The sequence below is a fragment of the Salvelinus namaycush genome, chromosome 18, assembly GCF_016432855.1.
Source record: "Salvelinus namaycush isolate Seneca chromosome 18, SaNama_1.0, whole genome shotgun sequence".
In the NCBI taxonomy this organism is placed as follows: Eukaryota; Metazoa; Chordata; class Actinopteri; order Salmoniformes; family Salmonidae; genus Salvelinus; species Salvelinus namaycush.
The window spans coordinates 2,290,947-2,316,581 of NC_052324.1; the positions used below are offsets into that span (position 1 = coordinate 2,290,947).

The 25,635-nt window shown below is 43.5% G+C and overlaps 2 protein-coding genes across 2 annotated transcripts in view; one reads left to right on the top strand and one right to left on the bottom strand.

The window, feature by feature from the left end:
• The first annotated feature begins 1,293 nt into the window (after positions 1 to 1,293).
• On the top strand, positions 1,294 to 6,008 carry rhbdd3 (rhomboid domain containing 3). Its single transcript, XM_039013093.1, has 5 exons — positions 1,294 to 1,939; positions 2,042 to 2,425; positions 2,537 to 2,663; positions 2,842 to 3,087; positions 4,972 to 6,008. The coding sequence occupies exons 1-5, from the start codon at positions 1,777 to 1,779 to the stop codon at positions 5,138 to 5,140; spliced, it is 1,089 nt and encodes a 362-aa protein (XP_038869021.1). The 5' UTR covers positions 1,294 to 1,776; the 3' UTR covers positions 5,141 to 6,008.
• LOC120063010 (EMI domain-containing protein 1-like) overlaps positions 5,791 to 25,635 on the bottom strand; it is a 109,217-nt gene continuing 89,372 nt past the window's right edge. The window contains exons 10-17 of the mRNA XM_039013092.1: positions 19,779 to 19,895; positions 16,038 to 16,127; positions 15,122 to 15,174; positions 14,913 to 14,975; positions 14,756 to 14,800; positions 14,403 to 14,447; positions 10,595 to 10,679; positions 5,791 to 6,914 (exon numbers count right to left, since the gene is read on the bottom strand). Of these exons, the coding sequence (XP_038869020.1) occupies positions 6,775 to 6,914; positions 10,595 to 10,679; positions 14,403 to 14,447; positions 14,756 to 14,800; positions 14,913 to 14,975; positions 15,122 to 15,174; positions 16,038 to 16,127; positions 19,779 to 19,895 (638 nt within the window). The 3' untranslated portion in view covers positions 5,791 to 6,774. The remainder of the gene's footprint in view (positions 6,915 to 10,594; positions 10,680 to 14,402; positions 14,448 to 14,755; positions 14,801 to 14,912; positions 14,976 to 15,121; positions 15,175 to 16,037; positions 16,128 to 19,778; positions 19,896 to 25,635) is intronic.

A 25,635-nucleotide genomic window follows, 5' to 3' on the forward strand; every position in this document is an offset into this window, starting at 1 on the left:
AAAGAAAGTGAGAATCTGAGTCACTTGTTCCGTGAATGTAAATTTGTGTCAGAATTTGGGGAAAACCTTGCAGAATACTTATTTACCATTATGAACACTACCCATGTTTTTGACATGAAGGATATAATATGTTACTACTGCAATGATAACAAGACCATTGAAATTATTGTGATTTTTAAAAATTCTTGTTGCCAAATAGTTTATATATAAACAAACATTTCAGAATTCTATACCAAAATTACACACATTTTTGATTGAATTTAATAATCTTGTTTAGACATTATCCCTCGTGAATAATAACAAGAATAACATCTTCCTGAATCATTATAATGATAATTTTTCAGAGTGAATACAATTGCACTAGAAATGTTTATTTTTTAGTATTTTTATAGATTTAAAAAAATGTTTTAGTATTTTCTTGTTAATACCTGTGTTTTGTTTTGTTTGACATGTTTGATGTAGCAATGTAAGTTGTTGATTTTTGTATTATGATTTTTGTATTTTTATATCACATACTTCCTTACTAACATACAAGCATTGATTGGTGGTTGTGTTATTGTACACATTCAACGATATCCATTACAAAGCTTAAGTGTCCCTCTTAACCAATACTCACCCTACATGTTGTTTTATGCTATAATCTTTATCAGCAAACGTCACTTTTTGTGAATTGTGGTACGATTGTTTAGTTTAAAAAATGCGCATAAAGTCTTCATAATTCATAAATGTAATGTTAACTGACTGATATTATCTCATAAAACAAAACGTATAAGATATCCTAAGCCTCAGACCTTATTTTCGGCGTTTATGCCAAAACCCTACTTTGCAACCCAACCGATTCTTTCCCAATTAATTTTCCCCATAGGATTGACTGAACGAATCGGAGGTAACACATTTCCGGTTTTTAAGACCGACTATAAGGTTTTCACTAGTTACCACAGTCACAAAGTCAAATTGTCTGTATCGAAAACATTTATGAAAACAAAAATGTTTTTTTGCCTTAATTTAAGGTTAGGCATACGTTTAGCAGTGTGGTTAGGGTTAGGGCTAGGTTTGAAGTCTGATTTTAATCAAATACATTGTAGAAATAAGGGGGGTATAACTTTGTGGCTGTGGTAATCCACTGAGATACGGTTCAATCTGTGTCTCTGGCATACACCATATTTCAGTGGGGACCAACACATTTACAAAAATCCGGGTGCAGAAACATTTTATGAATCAAATAATTACAGAAACACCCCAAAAATATTTTCCGTATGTAGTCAATGATAATAACTCGATTTAATATGAGGTTTTACGTCAAGGTAGTCGTGAATGAACTCGTCCAAGAACGTAAACAGGAAGTGTTGATACATTGCAAAGTGGCACATTTTCTATCGGCTAAGGAAATACTTGAGTGTTCATGATTTATGAATTTTAACACGAAAAACTGAATGTCATTGAACTAACTGACACTTATTGTACATCTTTCGACCCTTGGACAAGTGGGAATCCTCTCGCTGCTATCATGCTCGCGTTCTGATACGTCGTGCAATCTTATTTTGAAAATTGTCAGTCAGTTAATGAAGCGAATATTGTCAGTTATAAAGCGAAGATGGCGTTGTCATATTTAGAAATATTCAAGTCAAATATGTGCCATTGTCTTTATTGGCCATAAAACATATTAGAACTTCGTAGCATGAGCTGTGTTTCCTGAATATCGTTTGAATGGGGAAACTGTTTGATTAGAGAGCTTACTACAGTGCTTCTACGACAAGCACTAGTAAGTCAGCTACAATGGTTGACCGTATTTGCTCAATATGGTTTTGGTTTGGCTCGAATCGTCCGGGATTCTTTCTTGGAACAACGTTTCTGTTAACTCTGATGGTGCTGATGTGGCTTGGTGGTATTCCAGCCAGTCTGAGTTTAGGCCCAGGTGGACAGTACCCAGGGTGCCAAGGTAGGTCATCTGCCAGACACACCTAGAGTAAAGCAGGTATGGAATTTGATTTGTTACCCCCGAATAGAAAATACAACGTAACCTTCCCTCTCTCACACACAGATCTGTCACTCTATGCCTTTAGTCATGAGGAGCTGCCCTCTCTTCTCTACAACGCAATTCTCCTGCTGTTGCTTGGACCATGCCAGGAGCGACGCTGGGGCACAGTGGCTTTCCTTGCCCTCTCACTCCTCTCCATAGCTCTCCTGCCTCCACTGTATGCCATCCTACTCTTCATCAGTGGGGATGAGGCTAGTCGTGTTTGTGGTTCCTCTGCCACCCAACTGGCTCTGTTTACAGCCCAGTGTCGTCAGGTGACCCAGAGGAAGCTGCTCAGATGTGTACCAGTTTGGTTCCTGCCCTGGCTTCTCTTACTCCTCAATCTGGTGTTGCTTCCAAGCACACCGGGCATGCTCCACTTCTGTGCCATACTGATAGGACACAACTGTATCCTTCTCTGACAAAAAATACAACAAATTATTGGAAAGTGTTTTTGGCCCCATTGTCTCTGCCATATCTTTTACATTCTGTGATTATGTACCTTAACTTTGTTTAAAGATCGTCCATCCTTTATTGGGGTTTTGCAGAAAATAGAGAATATTGGGATTTTCAACTTCCTCCCTGATTGGGCCTATGTTCCTTACTACTCCAGGTTAAGGCTTCCCACCTATAACACCTCACAGAGGTGAGAACAACTCATAAGTTACAGTAGCTTGTTGAAGTCTGATTTACTACTACCTATCCTGGGAATGGAGTTGGTGGCATGAGTGAGATTAGAGAATTTAATAGTCACATGTGCAGGGTTGTACAGTGAATGCAGGACAAAGTGAAATAAAACAATGAGACTTTGTTGTTTATTACAGATCTGGGCCATTCCCTCAGGTAGCTCCCTCTAACAGAACCCCCATGGAGGACTTTCCACCCGTGAACCCACAGCCTTGGTTAGCGTCTGTTCCTCATTGGCTGCTGGACGGGTCTGCAGCAGTGTCAGAGGCCCAGTTATTGGAGGAGCAGATGCTGAGGGCGGGGATATTGGCCTCCTTACAGGATGCTCCTGAGGAACCAGGGACCAAAGTTGAGGTGCCAAAGTCGTCAGTGTCCTTTCTGAGGTCAGTCAGGTTTACTCTGACATTTACTAGTATAGAAGAGCACATTTGTGGCAGCCTATACACTGAGTGTACAAAACATTAGGAACACCTTCCTAATATTGAGTTGCTCAACCTTTTGCCCACAGAACAGCTTCAATTTGTCAGGGCATGGACTCTACAAGGTGTTGAAAGCATTACACAGGGATGCTGGCCCATGTTGACTCCAATGCTTCACACAGTTGTGTCAAGTTGGCTGGATGACCATTCTTGATGCACACGGGAAACTGTTGAGCGTGAAAAACCCAGCAGTGTTACAGTTCTTGACACTCAAACCGGTTTGCCTGACACCTACTATCATAACTATCATTTTACTATTTTCTACAGAAATAATAGTGAAGACATTAAAACTATGAAATAACTCATATGGAATCATGTAGTAACCAAAAAAGTTAAAAACATATATTTTATATTTGAGATTCTTCAAAGTAGCCACCCTTTGCCTTGATGACAGCTTTGCACACTTGGTATTCTCACAACCAGCTTCACCTGGAATGCTTTTCCAACAGTCTTGAAGGAGTTCCCACATATGCTGAGTACTTGTTGGCTGCTTTTCCTTCACTCTGCGGTGCAACTCATCCCAAACCATCTCAATTGGTTTGAGGTTGGGTGATTGTGGAGGCCAGGTCATCTGATGCCGCACTCCATCATTCTCCTTCTTGGTCAAATAGCCCTTACACAGCCTGGAGGTGTGTTTTGGGTCATTGTCCTGTTGAAAAACAAATGATAGTCCCACTAAGCGCAGACCAGATGGGATGCCGTATTGCTGTAGAATGCTGTGGTAGCCATGGTGGTTAAGTGTGCCTTGAATTCTAAATAAATCACAGACAGTGTCACCAGCAAAGCACCATCACACCTCCTCCTCCATGCTTCACAATAGGAATCACACATGCTGAGATCATCCGTTCACCTACTCTGCATCACACAAAGACACGGCAGTTGGAACTAAAAATCTCAAATTTGGACTCATCAGACCAAAGGACAGATTTCCACCGGTCTAATGTCCATTGCTCGTGTTTCTTTGCCCAAGCAAGTCTCTTCTTATTATTGGTGTCCTTCAGTAGTGGTTTCTTTGCAGCAATTTGACCATGTAGGCCTGATTCACAGAGTCTCCTCTGAACAGTTGATGTTGAGATGTGTCTGTAACTTGTAACTTGTGAACTCTGTGAAGCATTAGTTTGGGTTGCAATCTGAGGTGCAGTTAATTGCCGATTTCTGAGGCTGGTAACTCTAATGAACTTATCCTCTGCAGCAGAGGTAACTCTGGGTCTTCCTTTCCTGTGGCGGTCCTCATGAGAGCCAGTTTCATCATAGTGCTTGATGGGTTTTGTGACTGCACTTGAAGAAACGTTCATAGTTCTTGAAGTTTTCTGGGTTGACTGACCTTCATGTCTTAAAGTAATGATGGATTGTCGTTTACCTTTGCTTATTTGAACTGTTCTTGCCATAATATGGTCTTGGTCTTTTACCAAATAGGGCTATCTTCTGTATACCGCCCCTACCTTGTCACAACACAACTGATTGGCTCAAACGCATTAAGAAGGAAAGAAATTCCACAAATAAATGTTTAACAAGGCACACCTGTTAATTGAGAGAATGCCAAGAGTGTGCAAAGCTGTCAAGGCAAAGGGTGGGTATTTTGAACAATCAAAAATATAAAATATTTGTTTAACACTTCTTTGGTAACTACATGATTCCAGATGTGTTATTTAATAGTTTTGATGGCTTCACTATTATTCTACAATGTAGGAAATAGTAAAAATAAAGAAAAACACTTGAATGAGTAGGTGTGTTAACTTTTGACTGGTACGGTATATGTATTTTTTTAACATTATTTTCCCCTCTCAGGCTTCAGCAACTGGAGAAGATGGGGTTTCCTACAGATAAAGCTGTGGTGGCACTGGCTGCAACTAGACAGCTAGATGGCGCCATCTCCCTGCTCATTGATGACAGAGTTGGGGAGGAGGCTGTGATGACATCCAAAGGGAAGATCCCCCTGCCACCAAGAAATACCTGAGGCCTGTCAGATCAGCACATGGTGGCCAACTGGACCTTGGAACAGAAGGTGTGATTTAGCATGATGATATTGGTATTTTCTTGAGTTTTGCTGAGCTGAACTTGTGTTAAAATGTACCCTGTGGGCTAAAAGGAAAAGACAGAGTACCCAAATAAATGTCATTATGAAAAAAAAGTAAATTGGCCTGTTAAAAAAGCAAAACAATGATTTATTATAAAAAACATCTAGAATATTATTTTAGCACAATAACACATTAGCAAGCAATATCAAATATGCCCCAAATGGAAAATACATATGATGTTACATACTGTATATCAGCATACAAAACAATAAGCTTCTATTTATATATTTTTAAATAATTCACAACATTTGTATTATAAGATAATGAAACAAATTATCAAAGAAGCAGTTTTTTTTTTTACTGTGACAAGGAAATCAGTCTAAGTATAAGAATGTAATAGTGGTACAAAGTTACACAAACATGTATTCAAGTTGCATCAACAGGTCCTGTACTACTGTGTGATGTGTGTGCGTAGGACTAAAGCTGCTGCAGGAGAAAGATACACCTGTCCCATGAGTGGGCGTTCTTAGAGATGTCATTGCTTTAGCTTGTGGGTTTAAAATAAGTGAACTACTGCCAGTTTATGCAGGAGCTGCAGTTTGGGGTTTGAAATAAATGCAGGAATTTGATCACATATCAGTTTTGGTAAAGGAGATACTTAGCTATATGGGTATGAGTTTTGTATTCCAGCACTGCTGTTGAGAACAAATACTGTCTAAGAATGTAGAAACAGGTAGCACATAACTGCATTTTTTTTGTGCACCAACAAATCTACAATAAAATGTGAATAAAATAATTACAATTCAATCTCTTGTTGGATTTGTTTGATTTAAAGGGGTGGTTATCAGACACCAAGACAAATACTGTGCACTGATAAGCAATGCTTTCCATAACATGGTACTACTAACTGACATCTCAATAGGAAAGGTGTGTCATGTCTTCATCTTTATAGTGCACTACATAGTAAGGAGTAACACAATATTATAGAAACAAAACAAAAGGAATATAAGAGGAAGAGGTTTTTTTGTGTACGTGTGCCTTGCAGTCTGTACATGCTCAATATATTTAAATAAGTAAACCTCAGGTTGCCAACATTGTTATAGTCCAAACAAATTCTCGGAGCCAGTCTTTTCTTTTACACTTAATTCCTCCTTTAATTTACAGCCATTTATACTATCCTGCAATGACCCTTATAGTCCAGAATTGTTTTCAGATGATTGAGCACCATTTAACATATCAAGCTTTTTAATGTTTGCATGTTTTCCAGAGGCCTATAGGATATTTTCTTGAAATATTTCCTAGCTGTAGCCACAGGGATGGGACACAGGGGGAGCCATGGGTCTACGGGGAGGTGTATGTTGGGGTAAAGGTGGCTGGTACTGGTTCCCAATGGAGGCGGGCAGACTCCGGAACACCAGTGGAGCTTCCCTGAGGTGTCCCCCACCTTTCGTCTGATGGTACAGCCCACAGAGGGTATCAGATAAGGTCTGGATCAGTAGAGTGCCAGAGAGACCTAAGGGAGGGGGTAGTTAAACCCAGCCTGTGATCCTCAGAGATGCAGCAGGGAACAATGCTACTTCCCCTGAACCTTGGTGTCTGAGGACAGAGGAGGGGAGACGAGCCGATAGGGTTCGGCTCCTGCTCGCTTATCCCTGTAGAAACCACCTGGGGATGCAGTCCCGAATTGACCATCTCCAGACCCTAGATCAGGCTCTGTTGAAGAAACAAAGAGTTGGGGCCATGCTACCCTATACATACATATATGAGACATAAATATAAAATAGTTAGTTAATAGAGCACATTATTACATATGATAAAGTATTTAAACTCAGCAAAAAAAGAAATGTCCTATCACTGTCAACTGCGTTTATTTTCAGCAAACTTAACATGTGTAAATATTTGTATGAACATAACAAGATTCAACAACTGAGACATAAACTGAACATGTTCCACAGACATGTGACTAACAGAAATGGAATAATGTGTCCCTGAACAAAGGGGGGGTCAAAATTAAAAGTAACAGTCAGTATCCGGTGTGGCCACCATCTGCATTAAGTACTGCAGTGCATCTCCTCCTCATGGACTGCACCAGATTTGCCAGTTCTTGCTGTGATATGTTACCCCACTTCCACCAAGGCACCTGCAAGTTCCCGGACATTTCTGGGGGGAATGGTCCTAGCCCTCACCCTCCTATCCAACAGGTCCCAGACGTGCTCAATGGGATTGAGATCCAGGCTCTTCGCTGGCCATGGCAGAACACTGACATTCCTGTCTTGCAGGAAATCACGCACAGAACGAGCAGTATGGCTGGTGGCATTGTCATGCTGGAGGGTCATGTCAGGATGAGCCTGTAGGAAGGGTACCACATGAGGGAGGAGGATGTCTTCCCTGTAATGCACAGAGTTGAGAATGCCTGCAAAGACAACAAGCTCAGTCCAATGATGCTGTGACACACTGCCCCAGACCATGACAGACCCTCCACCTCCAAATCGATCCCGCTCCAGAGTACAGGCCTCAGTGTAACGCTTATTCCTTCGACGATAAATGTGAATCCGACCATCACCCCTGGTGAGATAAAACCGCGACTCGTCAGTGAAGAGCACTTTTTGCCACTCCTGTCTGGTCCAGCGATGGTGGGTTTGTGCCCATAGGCGACGTTGTTGCCGGGGATGTCTGGTGAGGACCTGCCTTACAACAGGCCTACCAGCCCTCAGTCCAGCCTCTCTCAGCCTATTGCGGACAGTCTTAGCACTGATGGAGGGATTGTACGTTCCTGGTGTAACTCGGGCAGTTGTTGTTTCCATCCTGTACCTAGGTGTGATGTTCGGATGTACCGATTCTGTGCAGGTGTTGTTACATGTGGTCTGCCACTGCGAGGACGATCAGCTGTCCGTCCTGTCTCCCTGTAGTGCTGTCTTAGTATGGACATTGCAATTTATTGCCCTGGCCAGATCTGCAGTCCTCATGCCTCCTTGCAGCATGCCTAAGGCACATTCACGCAGATGAGCAGGGACCCTGGGCATCTTTCTTTTGGTGTTTTTCCAGTCAGTAGAAAGGCCTCTTTAGTGTCCTAAGTTTTCATAACTGTGACCTTAATTGCCTACCGTCTGTAAGCTGTTAGTGTCTTAACGACCGTTCCAGAGGTGCATGTTCATTAATTGTTTATGGTTCATTGAACAAGCATGGGAAACATTGTTTATACCCTTTACAATGAAGATCTGTGAAGTTATTTGGATTTTTACGAATTATCTTTGAAGGACAGGGTCCTGAAAAAGGGACGTTTCTTTTTTTGCTGAGTTTATATGATGTTGCCATACAGTGCATTTGGAAGTATTGACACCTTGACTTTTTCCACATTTTGTTACATTACAGCCTTATTCTAAAATTGATTAAATAAATTTTTTCCTCAGGCTACGCACGATACCTCATAATGACAAAGCGAAAATAGGTTTGGAAATGTATAAAACATAAAAACATAAATACCTTATTTACATACATTTTGCTATGAAATTGAGCTCAGGTGCATCCTGTTTCCATTGATTATCCTTGATGTTTCTACAACTTGATTGGAGTCCACTTGGTAAATTCAATTGATTGGACATGATTTGGAAAGGGACACACCTGTCTATATAACGTCCCACAGTTGACAGTGCAGGGCAAAAACCAAGCCATGAGGTTGAAGGAATTGTTCATAGAGCTCTGAGACAGGATTGTGTCGAGTCACAGATCTGGGGAAGGTTACCGAAACATTTCTGCAGCATTGAAGGTCCCCAAGAACACAGTGGCCTCCATCATTCTTAAATGGAATAAGTTTAGAACCACCAAGACTCTACCTAGAGCTGGCCGCTCGGCCAAACTGAGCAATTGAGGAGAAGGGCCTTGGTCAGGGAGGTGACCAAGAACCGATGGTCACTCTGACAGAGATCCAGAGTTCCTCTGTGGAGATGGGAGAAACTTCCAGAAGGACAACCATCTCTGCAGTACTCCACTAATCAGGCCTTTATGGTAGAGTGGCCAGACGGAAGCCACTCCTCAGTAAAAGGGTCATGACAGCCCGCTTGGAGTTTGCCAAAAGGCACCTAAAGACTCTCAGACCATGAGAAACAAGATTCTCTGGTCTGATGAAACCAAGATGGAACTCTGGCCTGAATGCCAAGCGTCATGGCTGGAGGAAACCTGGCACCAACCCGACGCTGAAGCATGGTGGTGGCAGCATCATGCTGTGGGGTTGTTTTTCAGCGGCAGGGACTGGGAGACTAGTCAGGATCGAGGGAAAGATAAACGGAGCAAAGTACAGAGAGATCCTTGATGAAAACCTGCTCCAGAGCACTCAGGACCTCAGACCAGGGCGAAGGTTCACCTTCCAACAAGACAATGACCCTAAGCATGCAGCCAAGACAACACAGGAGTGGCTTCGGGACAAGTCTCTGAATGCCCTTGGGTGGCCCAGCCGGAGCTCAATCGAACATCTTTGGAGAGACCTGAAAATAGCTGTGCAGCGACGCTCCCAATCCAACCTGACAGAGCTTGAGAGGATCTGCTGAGAAGAATGGGAGAAACTCCCCAAATACAGGTATGCCAAGCTTGTAGCATAATACCCAAGACGACTCGAGCAGGTAATCACTGCCAAAGGTGCTTCAACAAAGTACTGAGAAAAGGGTCTGAATACTTATGTAAATGTAATATTTCCGTTTTTTAATTTTTAATACATTTGCAAACATTACTAAAAACCCGTTTTTGCTTTGTCATTATGAGGTATGGGTGTAGATTGATGAGGATTTGTTTTTCAATTTTAGAGTAAAGCTGTAATGTAACAACAGTTTGAAAAAGTCAAGGTGTCTGAATACTTTCAGAATGCACTGTATCCATCATTATGATGTGCCTAACTATGAAAGTGATCTAGACAAGTCTAAATCTTTGAGTTAAATCAGCTATTTAGAGAATTAATAAGATTGTACTAGTAGGTGCCTACTAATGCGAGTCCAGTTACACAAACAACTCTTAAATCAAAACAGACATAAAATATATATTTTTCATATGGTACTTGCATGCCTAATGCAGTAGATAATGTACTAGTGTGACCTGGGGGTGAGGATGGTTACCAGCGTTACCTGGCCAGATGATAGCCTCCAGCAGTGTCACCCTGCGAGCCAGAAGCTCCAGGTCTGCCTGCAAGTCTTGGAACATCTTCAAACTAATGTCCTATCAGAGAACAGTGACAAGGGGACTGGGTGAGGGGTGGGGAGTGGACACACCAGGCCTGGTCCTGGGGCTGTCTGCCTCTGGCCATACCCACTGTCCCACGGCCCAGGAGTGGAGGAGGGTGGGGTGACACCCAGCCTCGTCTGACCCCTGCCTAAAGCTGACCCTGCTGCCTCAGGCCTCCTACTCACCATGAATACCGATCATAGTCTCGAGGATTAAAACCCTCTCAGCTAAGATCTTCAGCGCTTCTCTGATCTGATGTATCCCGTCCCCCTGTGGAGATAGATATAGCCGTCAAGGTAAGGAGCACAAGCCAAACAAATTGTTCGCCAAGGTGCAAGTCATTTTCTCTCTGTCAAACTAATACAGCAGTTAGAAGGTTAAAACCAGTCCACGCACCCACCCCGCACCCTTTACAGATGTAGGATCTTAATTTGTGTAACATGTACGCTACTAATCGGGAAGCAAGTACCGGGAGTGAATTTAATAAATAAACGAACATAGAACAAAACAAGAAACACAAGTAGCGTACAGACATAACACAGGAACAGAATCAATAGCGCCTGGGGAAAGAACCCAAGGGAGTTACAGATATAGGGGAGGTAATCAGGAAGGTGATGGAGTCCAGGTGAGTCTCATGAGGCGTGCGTAACGATGGTGGCAGATATGCGTAATAATGAATAAACTGGCGACAATGAGTGCCAGAGAGGGGGCGCGGTAGTAGACGTGACAGTACCCCCTCCCTGACGTGCGGCGCCAGCCGCAGGACGCCGACCAGAGGGACGGTCACGAGGACTAGGTGCAGGAACCTGTAGAGCCGGCTGAGGCATGGGAGCCTGACGAGCCGACCGAGGCTTGAGAACCTGTCGAGCCAGCTGAGGCATCCTGGTAGCTTCGGCAATGGAAGCCTGACGAGCCGGCCGAGGCATGGGAACCTGACGAGCCGGCCGAGGCATGGGAACCTGACGAGCCGGCCGAGGCATGGAAGCCTGACGATTCCGACCGAGGCATGGGAGCCTGACAAGCTGACCGAGGCTTGAGAACCTGACGAGCTAGCTGAGGCATCCCCGGTTGCGTCAGCAGCCGCCCTTGGACCCGACGTCACCAGTAAAAAGAAGGGAAAAAATCCCTGTTGCTTCCTTTGGTGAGCCGTTATTCTCCAACGAGTACGCTAATAATCGGGAAGCAAGTACAGGGAGTGAATTTAATAAATAAACGAACATGGAACAAAACAAGAAACACAAGTAGCGTACAGACATAACACAGGAACAGAATCAATAACGCCTGGGGAAAGAACCCAATGGAGTTACAGATATAGGGGAGGTAATCAGGGAGGTGATGGAGTCCAGGTGAGTCTCATGAGGCGCAGGTGCGCGTAACGATGGTGGCAGGTGTGCGTAATAATGAGTAAACTGACGACAACGAGTGCCAGAGAGGTGGAGCAGGAGTAGACGTGACAATTTGAGACAGTTTGCTACAGCAGGAAAACATTTTCCTGCAGCAACAGGAAATGTGTGAATTATTATGTGAATGAAATTTTTTTGTAGTGATTGATACATTTTCCGTTAGGGCAAATCAAGTCTGACATTTTAAAGTGGAAATTACAAACTTTAGAAGCCTTTTTAAACCTTGAATACACTATAAGTTTGCATTTCCTGCTGTGCAGGAAGATTCTCAGCCACAAAATAGTGATCAAATTAAGATCCTACATCTGTACCTTATCCCTCCCCTGTATCTCTCTGTCTCCCTCATTCTCTGGCCATGCTGCCATACCAGGCCAGCCTTTGCCATGCTGTGCAAAAACAGCATGCACATCACAGGACATTCCCATGTTGTTGACATAACAGAAGTGGAGGAGACGGTCCAGGGCCTCATGTTTGACCATGCCATCTGCATTCCTTCTGGACTTGATCAAGATGAGCAGCTATTCAGCCAGACAAGTTTCTGTTGCATTTCAGAGTGATTTTCTAAAACGGTTGAAAATAACCTTCTGAAGTCTCAGTATACTGTATCTACATAACGGTTATTAGAGCTGAGTTCACAATAGCTGCCCATCCATCACTCACTGTATTAAAATACGCTCACCAAATAAAGCCAGTAAACCTTTACTATTTTTATTGAGTCTGTTTAAAATGAGAAACAGATCAATATCTACTTGTCAAGAAAGGCCCACTGGCTTTATGAGTCAACCCCTAATAAATAAATATGAAACATTGAAAAAAAGAAACAGAAAGAAAACAGACAAAGCAATCATGTCAGTGACAGTTGATAAAGAATGCATGCACAATATGACGTTAGTATGGATGCCTGAGTATTTTTCTCTTGGGTCAAGAAATAAACTGATTAACGAGCAAAGGACAAAGCTCTACGGAACAAAAGGCAAGATTTCATTAAGCTATATCAATAAGTCATATCAAAGACTAATGTCCAGTGTGTTTGTGTTTGTCCAGTTTGTACGATTCCACAATAACAAGATCCTCTGGGTCATGGTTGATTGATGAGGAGCAGATGAGAGCTGAAGGGATAACGGGGCTATTATGAGACCATTGAGGAGATAAGAAATATATTTTTGGTTTGAGATACAAATTAGAGTGACCTTGCCTGGTTCCTGTGTTATTGATGAATTGTTACACTAAGTTAAAGAGTTTACATATGAGTTTGGCAAGCAAGAGTTAAATGGCAAACAGTGCAGTAACTAAGGATGGGACCATGCAGCCATGCATTGTGGGACACTGGAGGATAGCTGTATCCACTCACATCTCCAACCCCAGTCCACCCAGCACTAACCCACCACCACTGTTCCCACAATAACTCTACATGGAGTGATTTGGCATATACATTCCACACATACCAACGTTCATTTATACTATGTATAAACAGTATGTGCTATACACAAGTTGACTTGACATATGAACATGTCATCCTTGGCATCATTTATATCATTGGTAGAAGTGTTTGTAAAAGCATGGCATGACCAGATATTGATCCTCAATACAATGCTGTATTACATGCCACTCAACAGATTCTTATAGATTCTATTTTCTTTCCCTCAATCAGCAAATTACTTAGTATGCGTGATGTAGGAACAGCAGGTGTGTGTGTGTGTGTGTGTGTGTGTGTGTGTGTGTGTGTGTGTGTGTGTGTGTGTGTGTGTGTGTGTGTGTGTGTGTGTGTGTGTGTGTGTGTGTGTGTGTGTGTGTGTGTGTATATGCCAACATCAGATGCTCAGAATGTGACTGTGAAAGGTAACCATGGAGACAGTAGCTTGCAGAGGGAGTCAGGCAGCTTTAGGGTCAGACAGGAGTAGGACAGTGTTTTCAACAAGGGGCAGCACCCCACAGCACACCCCGAGGACCAAAAAACCACAATAATCACAACATCATAACAGAGCCCACACAAACAACAAAAACCACAATCCCACATGCCGCAAACTGACATACTATGGGTAATTGAGTACTTTTTAAAACAAGTGCAGGGCGATTTGCAGAACAACACTAATAACAATATAGATAAATGGAAAGTAAACTTTATAAAAAAGTAAAATCACAAACATAAATATGTAAATGTGGTGATTGGACATGGATCATAAAAATGACCAAGCGGTGACTTGGTTCATAAATCCCTTACATTTAGATTGTTCTTGTAAAATGAGATAGAGGCAAAGGAAAATAAGTGATTAGACAGACACAGAATAATTGTCTACACAGCATACAGTGGGGAAATGGACTACTTCTCAATGTGTTTTTCTCAATTGCTGGCATCCTCTTTCCTCGCATCCTTATCAAACCCCATTGGAGGAGAAGACCCAAGGTTCCTCCCCTCAGACATTCTCCTCCTATGAGTTTTGAGAAGGACGCAAGGATAGAAGACACAAGGAATCAAGGAAAGACATTGGGAAAGGGCCACTATTTCCCCTCCTGGCTCCTGGTCCTATACAGCCCAGTGAGAGTCAGTGAGGCACAGGGTGAGCTACGGCCCCATCTCTGGTGGTCTTACCGGCAGGCCTTTCTGTCCTGGCTCTCCCTTGGCTCCTGCTACTCCCTGTATAGAAACATTGAGTCAAGAGTAATGGCACACTAGTGATAACTAGTTATCACTGGCATGAAAGTACTGACTATGAGGGGTTGGGTTAAATGCGGAAGACACATTTCAGTTGAATGCATTCAGTTGTACAACTGACTAGGTATCTCCCTTTTCCTTTCTTTTGATGAAAAAGCAGCAGTAAAACCCATTCTCCGAGTTTGTGAGATCACTGGTTTGTATAGTTGACCATGGTGTACTCAGGTGCGACATGTTGGTTTTTGCCACACTCATTAGGGCCACAGCTAGACAGGAAGTAGGTGGCTTACCGGCTCTCCTCTGAAACCTCTCTCTCCTGGATAACCCAGAGGACCCTAGGAAGCCAGAGGCAAGTTAGAAGGAGTTTTGTCTCTCTATTTAGGTGATGGAAAGAATGGGGAGGAAACATTAGGTGTGGTTGGGCCCTGGCCTGTGCATGGTACTCACTCTCTCCCCACGTTCTCCTTTCGGCCCCACCGGGCCGTGTAACCCGGGGGCACCTGACTTCCCCTGTAGAGAGACAGGAGAAAAGGTTTAAACAGACACATACTCATTTGTTAAAGTGTACAGTAAGTGGATCTAATCTCACTCATATGATTATTATTTCCATTGCACCATTACACACTGCCCACTATAGTCCTAAGGCAAAATCTTACGTTCTGTCCTGCTGGGCCAGGGGGTCCCACGGGGCCTTTGGGGCCTGGAGGACCTGTATGATGGGATACATAAGGACTGTGAGCATCAACGTAATAGGCAGCCTTTAGGTCAGGTTGCCTTTATAGGCCAAGATAGGTTCTTCTCAGACACACAAGGCAAATTGAGAATGAAAAGAGAGACAAAATAAAGGAGGAAAAAATGATGAATTATGGATGAACGATAGGAAAGGGTTTCATGTTACATGTGTGTTGAGGAACAGATGCAGGGTTAAGACAATCAGATTATGCAAAGGTATTTGGACTATGACATAAACCACTATAAAAAAAGTAAGAAAATATCCAGAAATCTCAGATGAATACTAACAACTGTGTCCACATTAAGTCTTTCTATTCCTACCCCCACCATAGTTGTGTATAGAATTACTGGCCTTGGCAAACCATTACAAATATGGACATGCTTGTTATAATGTTATAATGAAATCTTCCTTGTTTGGTCATGATAGAAGTGATGCTGGATAAGTCTTATCCAAAATCCGATCAATCATAGGAGCTGGCCCAAGCTCACTCCTCTCACAGTTCACTTTAAAAATGAGAATGGAAAAGGCTCATCTTGACACATGATTTGATGGAACACTGTTGATGCAAACTGAGGCAAGAGGGACAGGCAAACAACAAATCAATCCAACATTTGAGAGACTGGGAGCAAATCCAACTTCCTCTAAAGAGGAAGTCAGGCATCTCCAGATGAGAGTTGAGGACAGGGGAGTTGTCTTTCAGTGAATCTGACAGAGAATGGAGACTTTTGAGTATTAACCCAAATTAATACTCAATTTAATCACTACACTTACAGTATAATGAAAGCAATATGTTACTGGCTAGTGGCTAGCGACCAGGAGAGAAAAACAGACATACTGACCAGCAGGTCCAGCAGGGCCTTGTGGGCCTTGGACAGGCATCCCTCGTGGGTCAGGGAAGGTGTTGGAGAGGAGCAGCTCCTTGCCCTGACCTGGAATACAGAGGATTGAGTGGTTAATAAAAAGGACAAAAGAAGGCTGAACCACATACCTGAAAGTACCTACAGGGGGCGATGTTCTCGCACAAATGTTCAGGCTTCTTTCAGCACCATAAAGTATCAAACCTTTACACTGTCCATCTTTCATAAAGGTAAATGTAATATATATATATATATATATATATATATATATATATATATATGGCTGAAAATCATAATTATCACATTGTTTGCACTTATTTGTATGTGTACTTCATGTCCTACAGGTACACATGGTACAGCATTTATTAAGAAAGACTTGTGTCACCTCCATTGACATTGTGCTGACAGAGCACTTCTGAGCTGACCTATATCTATCTGTAGGGAAAGAGAGAGGGAGAGGGGTAGGAAATGTCCAGTGATAGGTGGAAGTGTGTGGTTTTAAAGGGTTGTCTCAGGCTGACAGGTAGCACTGTGCTGATGGAGTACCACAGAGGGGGAGAGCAGTGAGGGGAAGGCCTGTCAACGAGACACATCCTCCAGCTGCCAGACTGACTCTGATCCCGGTTCCCGCCCCACATAACCCTGCTAACAATAGCCCAGGAAAAGAGGTGTCCGTCTGTCTGTCTGTCTGCCTGCCTACCTGTCTGCTTGTCTGTCCACCTGCCTGTCTATCTCTATTAAAACATTATTTTATCTTCATCTCCAGCTCCTGTACTTCAACACCCTCTCTGATAGTGAGTCTCTGTCCATGTACTTTCCAACCCCACAGTGTTCTACAATGTAATGCATATGATCTTCTAAGATGGCTGGGTTCCTACATCCCCTTATCCTCGTCCTCTCTACCTGTGACCCTGTCCCACCTTAAAGTTGGAGGGTTCAGTCCGATTCTGCTGCAGCAGATTCCAGCCTCCAGATCCAGACGGGACAGCCAATAAGCCAGGGATTTCCAAAGGAAGCCCAGCACAGAACCCCTGCATCTGCGGCTTTCACTTTGATGTGAAATAAACAGTTCACAGTCTCAGAATTCTCAATGCCAACCTTAATTTACCCACAGATAGAATTCTTCTGTCAACCTACACATCTGTGCACTGTTCAAGATATTTCCTCCTCTCAGTCCTCATCCCTTCTCACTGCCTGGGCTCCACTGTTCAACACATTTCCTCCTCTCAGTCCTCATCCCTTCTCACTGCCTGGGATCTACTGTTCAACACATTTCCTCCTCTCAGTCCTCATCCCTTCTCACTGCCTGGGCTCCACTGTTCAACACATTTCCTCCTCTCAGTCCTCATCCCTTCTCACTGCCTGGGCTCCAACCCTTAAGTGAGGCTTTATGAACCCCCCTCAGCTGGTTCAACTCCATATCTGGAAGTGGTTGAGTGACATCAGCGGCGGACAGGTCCTTATCCCAGCATGTGACGTTTGGGTCAAGCCATTGCCACTCTCTTTCTCTCCCCAGACTCAGACCCTCTCAACCACTCAATCACCTTCCTCTCGGGCCTTTGGCAGATACACATGACAGGTGAGAGGGAGAGGGAGCGTCCGTTAAAACACATTGCATACATTTGTCTCTTTCCCAATATCCTTACTTTTATTCCCTTTGCCATTCTCTCTGTTTCTCCTTCAGTCTCTCTCTCTCTCTCTCTCTCTCTCTCTCTCTCTCTCTCTCTCTCTCTCTCTCTCTCTCTCTCTCTCTCTCTCTCTCTCTCTCTCTCTCTCGCTCTCTCTCTCTCTTCTAACTCAAATAGATGTTCATCATGACTCTATGTAATGTAATAGACATTGGGAACATGTTGATTTTCAGTGGAAATTAACAGTATCACCTATTTAAAGATCTAAGCAAGGTAGAATCCTCAGCCCACACCTCTCACGAAAACTACTGTCTCTGCAGCTCCACTCATTTTAGAATTGATTATGTGTGGACTGAGGTCACTTCCTCCAGTTTGTCCCAGAAAAAGACCACCTATTGTGAGAAGGGAAGGGGTGAGGGTGGTTGTCTGACAGGGGCCGACTATCCATCCGTTTTTTTCCTTCTGGGACATCTCCAAGTCCATAATACTGGGGTGTGAAAACTCATGAGCTGCACTAGAATGGTGTACCGTTTTCACACAAACCCACTGAATGGAAAATTGTACCCAGATGAGCATGAGCGATGGTGGTATGGAGCACTTAGGGCTGTAAGGCAAGCACATTGGCCTACCCATGGACAGTGGCTACCTGTCATTCAGGGCAGGTGGGGCATGCCTGTTTTGCATGTTATTTTGGCATTAATACATGTCACATATCAGTGTGTAAACAATATAAAAAAAGTTAATAAAGCTGCATACAAACGTAGTCTCTTTTTTGTTTTCTTGACTAAGGCAGCTCCAAAATGCAGGTGTTTCAGCCTAGCTCAGTGCTTTCTGTGGTGGTGGGGCAGCCAGCGGAAAATATGGAGTGTAGGGGTTGATAATGTTCTCTAATTGTGCTGTTATTGGATCAGTGTTCTGTCAGTCATGGGGACAATACGTTACCACCAAATCTAAGGGTAGAGCTCGAAAATTCAAGCCCGTTGGGTGCTGCCATAGAGTTACATTAGAAGTGCCCATCCAATAAGGCTCAAGGTCATTGGCCACAGATAAAATGTAAAATCATGTTATATCTACAGCAGCTTTGATTGGACTGATCATGTCGACATCATACTTTCAAAATCTTAGCTAGGAATCTAGTTGTCTTTATCATGAATCTAGTTAACAATCTGCTTGCAAATCCTTTTTAATTATTGTCATATGAAGAGAAATAATGAAGAGAAATTATAGATAAAACGTATTGGTGCTCATCGGCCATTGGACATTACACAACATGTTGGAAATCGCAAATTCAACAATGAGTGATTTTGAAGGAATCAGTGGCTAACTGCAAGCATTGCAAAGCAATCACTGGCCTGCTATTCAGTGGAATGGGTGTGTAGTCCCAAGTCTGGGTTTAAGGGTCTCTTTTACAAACTTAAAAGGATAAACATTCAACATTGGCCATGGTGTCAATCCAGCATGACTTCTGCCATGCTCAAAACAACTGGAAACTCAGAACTAGGAAATCTGATTTGAGTGAGTTCAAGACAACTGGGAACGATCTCCTACTGGGAAAATACGTTTTGAATGGTCATCCAACTCGGAATTCCAAGTCAGGAACTTGGGCTTCTTTCTAGAGCTCCGACCTGAAGATCTCTGACGTCATCATGATTGGACCTTTTTCAGAGTTCCCAGTTGTCTTGAAAATATAATAAATCCAGAGAATGACTTTGATGACAAAGTTTGATGACAAAATCTGCCCACGAAGAACCACCACCCCACCTTCCTGTTCAAGTGAGCACAGCACAACAAGGTGAGTTCAAAAATGTATTGTATGCTGTTGCATAAATGATGTAACATGCCAGGGAGATATGTATACTGTGGCTAAGAAAGTAATAATAAGTGTATGTTGTGTAATAAGCTGTTAGTAGCCCATGCATGAAAAAAAGTAAATAATAGTTTGCCCCACCAAGATTTACATGCCAAAATCGCCACTGCCATGACATCATATTTATAAACAAATTCTTTGGGTGTTCCATAACACAACTGTTAATCTGATTCATTGAGTGTGTGTGGTGATGGATATGTCTGTAGGGTATAGTGGTGCTTCTCTTACCCCGGTCTGGCTCTGGGATGCGGGCGCTGGCTGGGGCCAGGGGTCCAGGGGGTCCAGGAGGTCCAGCAAGCCCAGGTAGACCCCTCTCTCCTGGGAGACCTGATGGACCTTTGGGTCCTGGGGGAGGGGAGATACACCACACTGTTTCACTGAGGGACAGCATTGGCATGACAACAATGGAAAGGGTAGGAAAAAACTTAATGACAAAAGCAAGAATCAGCATTCAAATCAAATCAAGCTTCAGGATAAAAAAACTAAGAATACCAATAAAAACTGAAGCAAAGCTAAAAAGGTGTGTTTTAAGATGTCTTTTGAATATGTCCACAGTTTCGGCCCCCTCAGGTTCTCTGGCAGGCTATTCCAGAGGTTGTGGCATAATAACTACAGTGTCACGACTTCCGCCGAAGTCGGTCCCTCTCCTTGCTCGTGCGGCGTTCGGCAGTCGACGTCACCGGCCTTCTAGCCATCGCCATCGCCAATCCACTTTTCATTTTCCATTTGTTTTGTCTTTGTCTTACACACCTGGTTTCAATTCCCCAATTACTTGTTCATTATTTAACCCTCTGTTCCCCCATGTTTGTTTGTGAGTAATTGTTTATTGTATTGCGGTCTGTATTTGTGGCCTTGTATTTATACAACGTGTATTGTGATATTATTGAGTAAAATTTCTTTCATTACACTTATCTGCTGGCCTGCGCCTGACTCATCTCACCAGCTACACACAGACGCTTTACATACAGGCTGTCTCTCCATGCCTCTTGGTCCTAGGCTTTGGGATAGTTAAAGGGCCAGTGCCAGATGACCTGAGGACCCACTGGGTACATAACTTAAAAGCATGTCTGACATGTATTGGGGTGCACAATCGTGGATTGATTTAAAAACCAATAAAATAATGTTAAAATGTATTGTAAAACTCACAGGCAGCCAGTGCAGAGACCTTAAAACCAGTGTAATGTGTGCTCTCCGTCTGGTCTTGGTCAGTGCTCGTGCTACAGAATTCTGTATGTTTTGCAGTTGACCAATGGCTTTCTTGGGTAGACCAGACCGGAGAGCATTACAGTAGTCAAGCCTGCTTGTAATAAAAGTGTCACGCCCTGACCGTAGAGAGCTTTTTATGTCTCTATTGTGGTTTGGTCAGGGTGTGATTTGGGTGGGCATTCTATGTTCCTTTTTCTATGATTTGTATTTCTGTGTGTTTGGCCGGGTGTGGTTCTCAATCAGAGGCAGCTGTCTATCGTTGTCTCTGATTGAGAACCATACTTAGGTAGCTTTTTCCCACATGGTTTTTGTGGGTAGTTATTTTCTGTTTAGCTGTTTTGTTTGCCTGACAGAACTGTTTGCTTTTGTTCTCCTGTTTGTTGTTTTTGTTCGATTGGTTTTTTGGATTAAATCATGAACACTTTAAACGCTGCACCTTGGTCCACTCTTCCTTCAGCCCACGAGAAGCGTGACAAAAAGCATGGATGAGCTCTCTGTATCAGCCTGAGAGAGAAATGGCCGCACCTTGGCAATTTTCCTCAGATGGTAAAAAGCCATTTTGGTCACGTGTGATTCAAAATTGAGTTCAGAATCAAAAATGACACCTAGGTTTTTTACCTGGTGTTTTATCTTTATTGCCCGTGAATTAAAATGTGCGGCCAGATTTTCTCTCTGTGCTTTGGCTCCAACAATAAGTACCCCCATCATGTCTTGATTTAGCTGGAGGAGGTTGTGAGCCATCCAAGTATTTAAATCACTAATACAGTCTAATAATTTATCCGTGGAGTTAAAATTCTCTGGTGACACAGAAATGTAAAGTTTTGTATCGTCTGCATAGTAGTGAAAATCAATGCTGTGTCACACCCTGATCGGTTTCACCTGTCTTTGTGCTTGTCTCCACCCACCTTCAGGTGCCGCCCATCTTCCCATTATCCCCTGAGCATTTATACCTGTGTTCTCTGTTTGTCTGTTGCCAGTTCGTCTTGACTTGTCAGGTCTTACCAGCATGCTTTCCCGGTTTCCCATTTCTCAAGTGTTTGTTTCCTAGTTTTCCCAATTCTGACCATTTTGCCTGCCCTGACCCCGAGCCTGCCTGCTGTCTTGTACCTGCCTGACTCTGACCTGATTACGAACCTCTGCCTGTCCTCGACCTGCCTTTTCCCCGTGTTATAATAAATGATTGAGAACTGTACTATCCACATCCTTTGTCTGCATCTGGGTCATATCCTGAGTCGTGATATGCTGTGCTTTCTTACAAGGCTGCCAAGTGTTAACATATATAAACTGAGCAGTACCGCACCCAAAATCGGAACCTTGTGGAACGCCACATGTGATATGCATTTTCTCTGAGTTATCTTCACCAAGGGTTACAAAAAAACTCTTGACCGGTTAAATAGGTTCTAAACCAATTTAGAGCTGGACCAGAGGCCAACCCACCTCTCCAGTCTGTCCAGAAGGACACCATGGTCAACAGTGTCGAATGCAGCACTTAAATCCAAGAGAAAAAGGACAGAGAGCTGTTTGGCATCTGTGTTGGCTCTTAGATAATTTACCACTTTAACTAAGGCTGTGCTGTGGTGGGCACAAAAACCACAAAAAACAGATTTGAATTTAAAAAGAAAATACAGTTGGCACTTAAAAAATTATTTAGCTGTATGAAAACCAATTTCTCCAGAATTTTGCTTAAGAATGGAAGGTATTTTGGCCGAAAATTGCTAAGAGCTGAAGAATCTAGATTACTTTTCCTCAGAAGTTTCTTTAGTTTTTAGTGCAGTGGGGAAAGTGCCCGGTGACCGGAGAGAAACTTTTATTCTCTTTTGGTATTTCATTAGATTTTTCATTGAGTATTTTCATCATTTCAAAGGGCACCAGATAGGTGAACCTATGATGAAGAGGTTTCACCCTGTGTTGCCTTTCCTGGCATGCCGCACAATGGCAGGGGAGCGCTGGTGAACAGGGATGTATAGATGTATAGTAGAGAATGTGAAGGGAGGGAGAATGGGGGAGAGAGAGAGTGAGCGATGCATAGTGTATTAGGTTTCCGTGCTTGATGGTTAACATCAGCAGCAGGCAAGGAGAGGAGAGAGCGGGCTGAGCGACTGACTGCTGTTCAGCTTTAATTAACAGGCTCTTAATGGCTGAGCGGGAGCTCAAAGGAGGACCTGGGAAAACTCAAATAAACACTATTAAACGTTGGAGCATATTAGCGGCACTGGTGCGCAATAAAATAAATGCTGCCTGCGTCTGCATGAGCCGGAGTGTGAGAGCGCTCACTGTTGTGTGTGTGTGCATTACCAGTCCCAACAAGCCAGCTCGTGAAAGTGTTTCTCTCTCCCTCCCACATCGGTTTCTCCTTTTGTTGAAAAAAGGTGAGAAAGAAAAGCTGAGATGTGACTAGTCCCTGTGGCCCAGCTGGATTGGCCTGCTCCATTCACAAACCCAAACAAAGTGCCTCACCTCACCTCCCCACCACAGCAACATCTGACCTCATTGTTTGCACTTTCCTGAGGTAATGCTGTGCTCAACATGACCCCCCCCCTCACACACACACACACACACACACACACACACACACACACACACACACACACACACACACACACACACACACACACACACACACACACACACACACACACACACACACACACACCATCTCTTTGTCCTGTGAACCTGAATAATGCTCTGGAGGATGATGCAACTGACAACAGCTATCATTGATTGTATTATCAACTATGAATAACTTGGCATAGGAGAGGGTCATTTGTAATGTGTTGTTACAGCTCTAATTGGATTTGACACCTCACTGATTCATTTTCACTTTGCTTTGGTAAACATCACAGCAAAGACTGGCTGTGTTGTGGTTCTGCACACACTCAATTCCACCTGAAGGACCATGACCCATGGTCAGCAGCACAGTGGCACAGCTGGGTAGTCAAAGTGGCTCCATCTCCAGAGTCTGTGTGTTAGCATGACGTTAGGGCAAACTAGGCTCTATTTTTCCAGCAGGATAATGGGGCCCTGGAGCAGCTGTGGGCTCCAGTGTCAAGGTGTGAGTAAAAGTGTGTGTGTGCATATGTGCGTTTGGTGTGTGTGCGTGCGTGCGTGCGTGCGTGCGTGCGTGCGTGCGTGCGTGCGTGCGTGCGTGCGTGCGTGCGTGCGTGCGTGCGTGCGTGCGTGTGTGTGTGTTTGGGTGCCTGTGTGCGTGCATGCGTGTAAAGGAATCGTAGTTCTTCTGTACAGGAAACACATGTCCTGTCTTTGCGCTGATTCAGGGAAAAACAACCCAAAATACATCAGTGCACGGCTCCACACACCCCAACCCTAACTCCAACCTCACACTGCTTCCCTCCCTGCGGAAGTCCCTGAGTGTGACAACAGTCTCCCCTTGACTCTTTATGAATCTGTCTTAACCACTTTTACACCACTGCTGAGTTCATTCATTTCCCTTCCTCCTAAACTCTTGCTACCAAACATGCTCTCATAAGGCTCAGGGTTTCAGTAACATCAAACACATTTTTGTCAATGTTATCATTTCTAGTATGTACAATGTACAGGAAGAATTCAGTATATCGGGGAGAAAATAGTTTGTAATAGAAACCCTATGCACTCTGAGAATACACATAATATAACGGAGATAGCAAAAACCACGCAACAGTAAACACGTCGTCTCCCACCACTGATGCAGCTTGTGACTAACACATTTCTGTGAATTACTACAGCTCCCGCCTTGGGCCAATCAGTGCAATTTTGTAAATGCCGGATCTCTATGGCAAGACACATCATTCACCCAAGTTTGGTCAAAATCAGCCCAGTGCTGTCTGAGATATCGCGTGTGACTATCGTACGAACGAATGTACGTACGGATGGAGACAGATCCACAGTTCCCTCCCCGATTTCATCGTGGGGGACAACAATAACACCGCAGACATATGGAGACATAAGGAGACAGGACTTGGACACATAGCTCATGTTCATTTCAGATTGGATTCACATGGTGTTTCTCAAAAAGTGGGTTTGTAGTTTAACTTTTGCTCTACATCTCATTTCTACCAAGCAGCAGCAGCAGTAGCAGCAGGCAGAGAGCAGGGGTCATATGTCCCTCAGAGAGGGAGGGGTACACTGTCTGCTTGTTCCATATAGAGAGGAACCAGAACCACAGCCACCAGCTCCAACATTCTACATTTACATTTGAGTAATTTAGCAGACGCTCTTATCGAGAGCAACTTACAGGAGCACATGCATGAGAAACTTATATTACTATGTATTTTATTGTCATTAAACTCATAACTGCTCAGGAATGCCTAGGGATTTCTTGTTTTCGGACTGTTATTTATTATTTGTCCATAACCATTTACCCTCGAATATAAGCAACAGATTTATGCTTGTCTTTATGTTGCTGAACGAATCGACTCTGGTTAGTCAGCAGGCAGGAACAACAGCGAGTATTGCGAGCCATAGGGGAGTTTTGTGTAGTCTGAAGAGAAATATTTTTTGGCGGGCTGCTGGAAACCATGCTGAATCAGCGAACTTTGTATTTAGTAAGTCTTATGGTTGAAAAGTCTGTAAGTTATCACCATGTTGTCCGCAGAGGAACTGCTGTGTTTTTTATGGACTACACATGGCTTTGTGGAATGGCCGAGTGGTTTCACAGAAAGACAAACACTCTGATGCAGGATGTCATGATGCAATTTGTTGAGATAGATCTGAGTGACTTTTCCATGATTGTTTCAGGCCTTAAGTCAACAGGTAGTGACATACACTCCAGGTTCTTGTCTGCCCTGGCCTAGTGTGAGTACTGTCATAGTTGTCTTAGAGACAATGGGTTAAGTGGGTGGGTACGCATACAATTCCCCTGTCCCTACACTGATCTTCACCA

What these genes read in the sequence shown, in the direction of transcription:
- rhbdd3 (XM_039013093.1), top strand. Translation starts at nt 1,777, where the DNA reads ATGGTTGACCGTATTTGCTCAATATGGTTTTGGTTTGGCTCGAATCGT. An exon ending in CATACTGATAGGACACAACT is followed by an intron (nt 2,426 to 2,536) that starts GTATCCTTCTCT and finishes CTTTGTTTAAAG; the next exon opens with ATCGTCCATCCTTTATTGGG. An exon ending in TCGTCAGTGTCCTTTCTGAG is followed by an intron (nt 3,088 to 4,971) that starts GTCAGTCAGGTT and finishes TTCCCCTCTCAG; the next exon opens with GCTTCAGCAACTGGAGAAGA.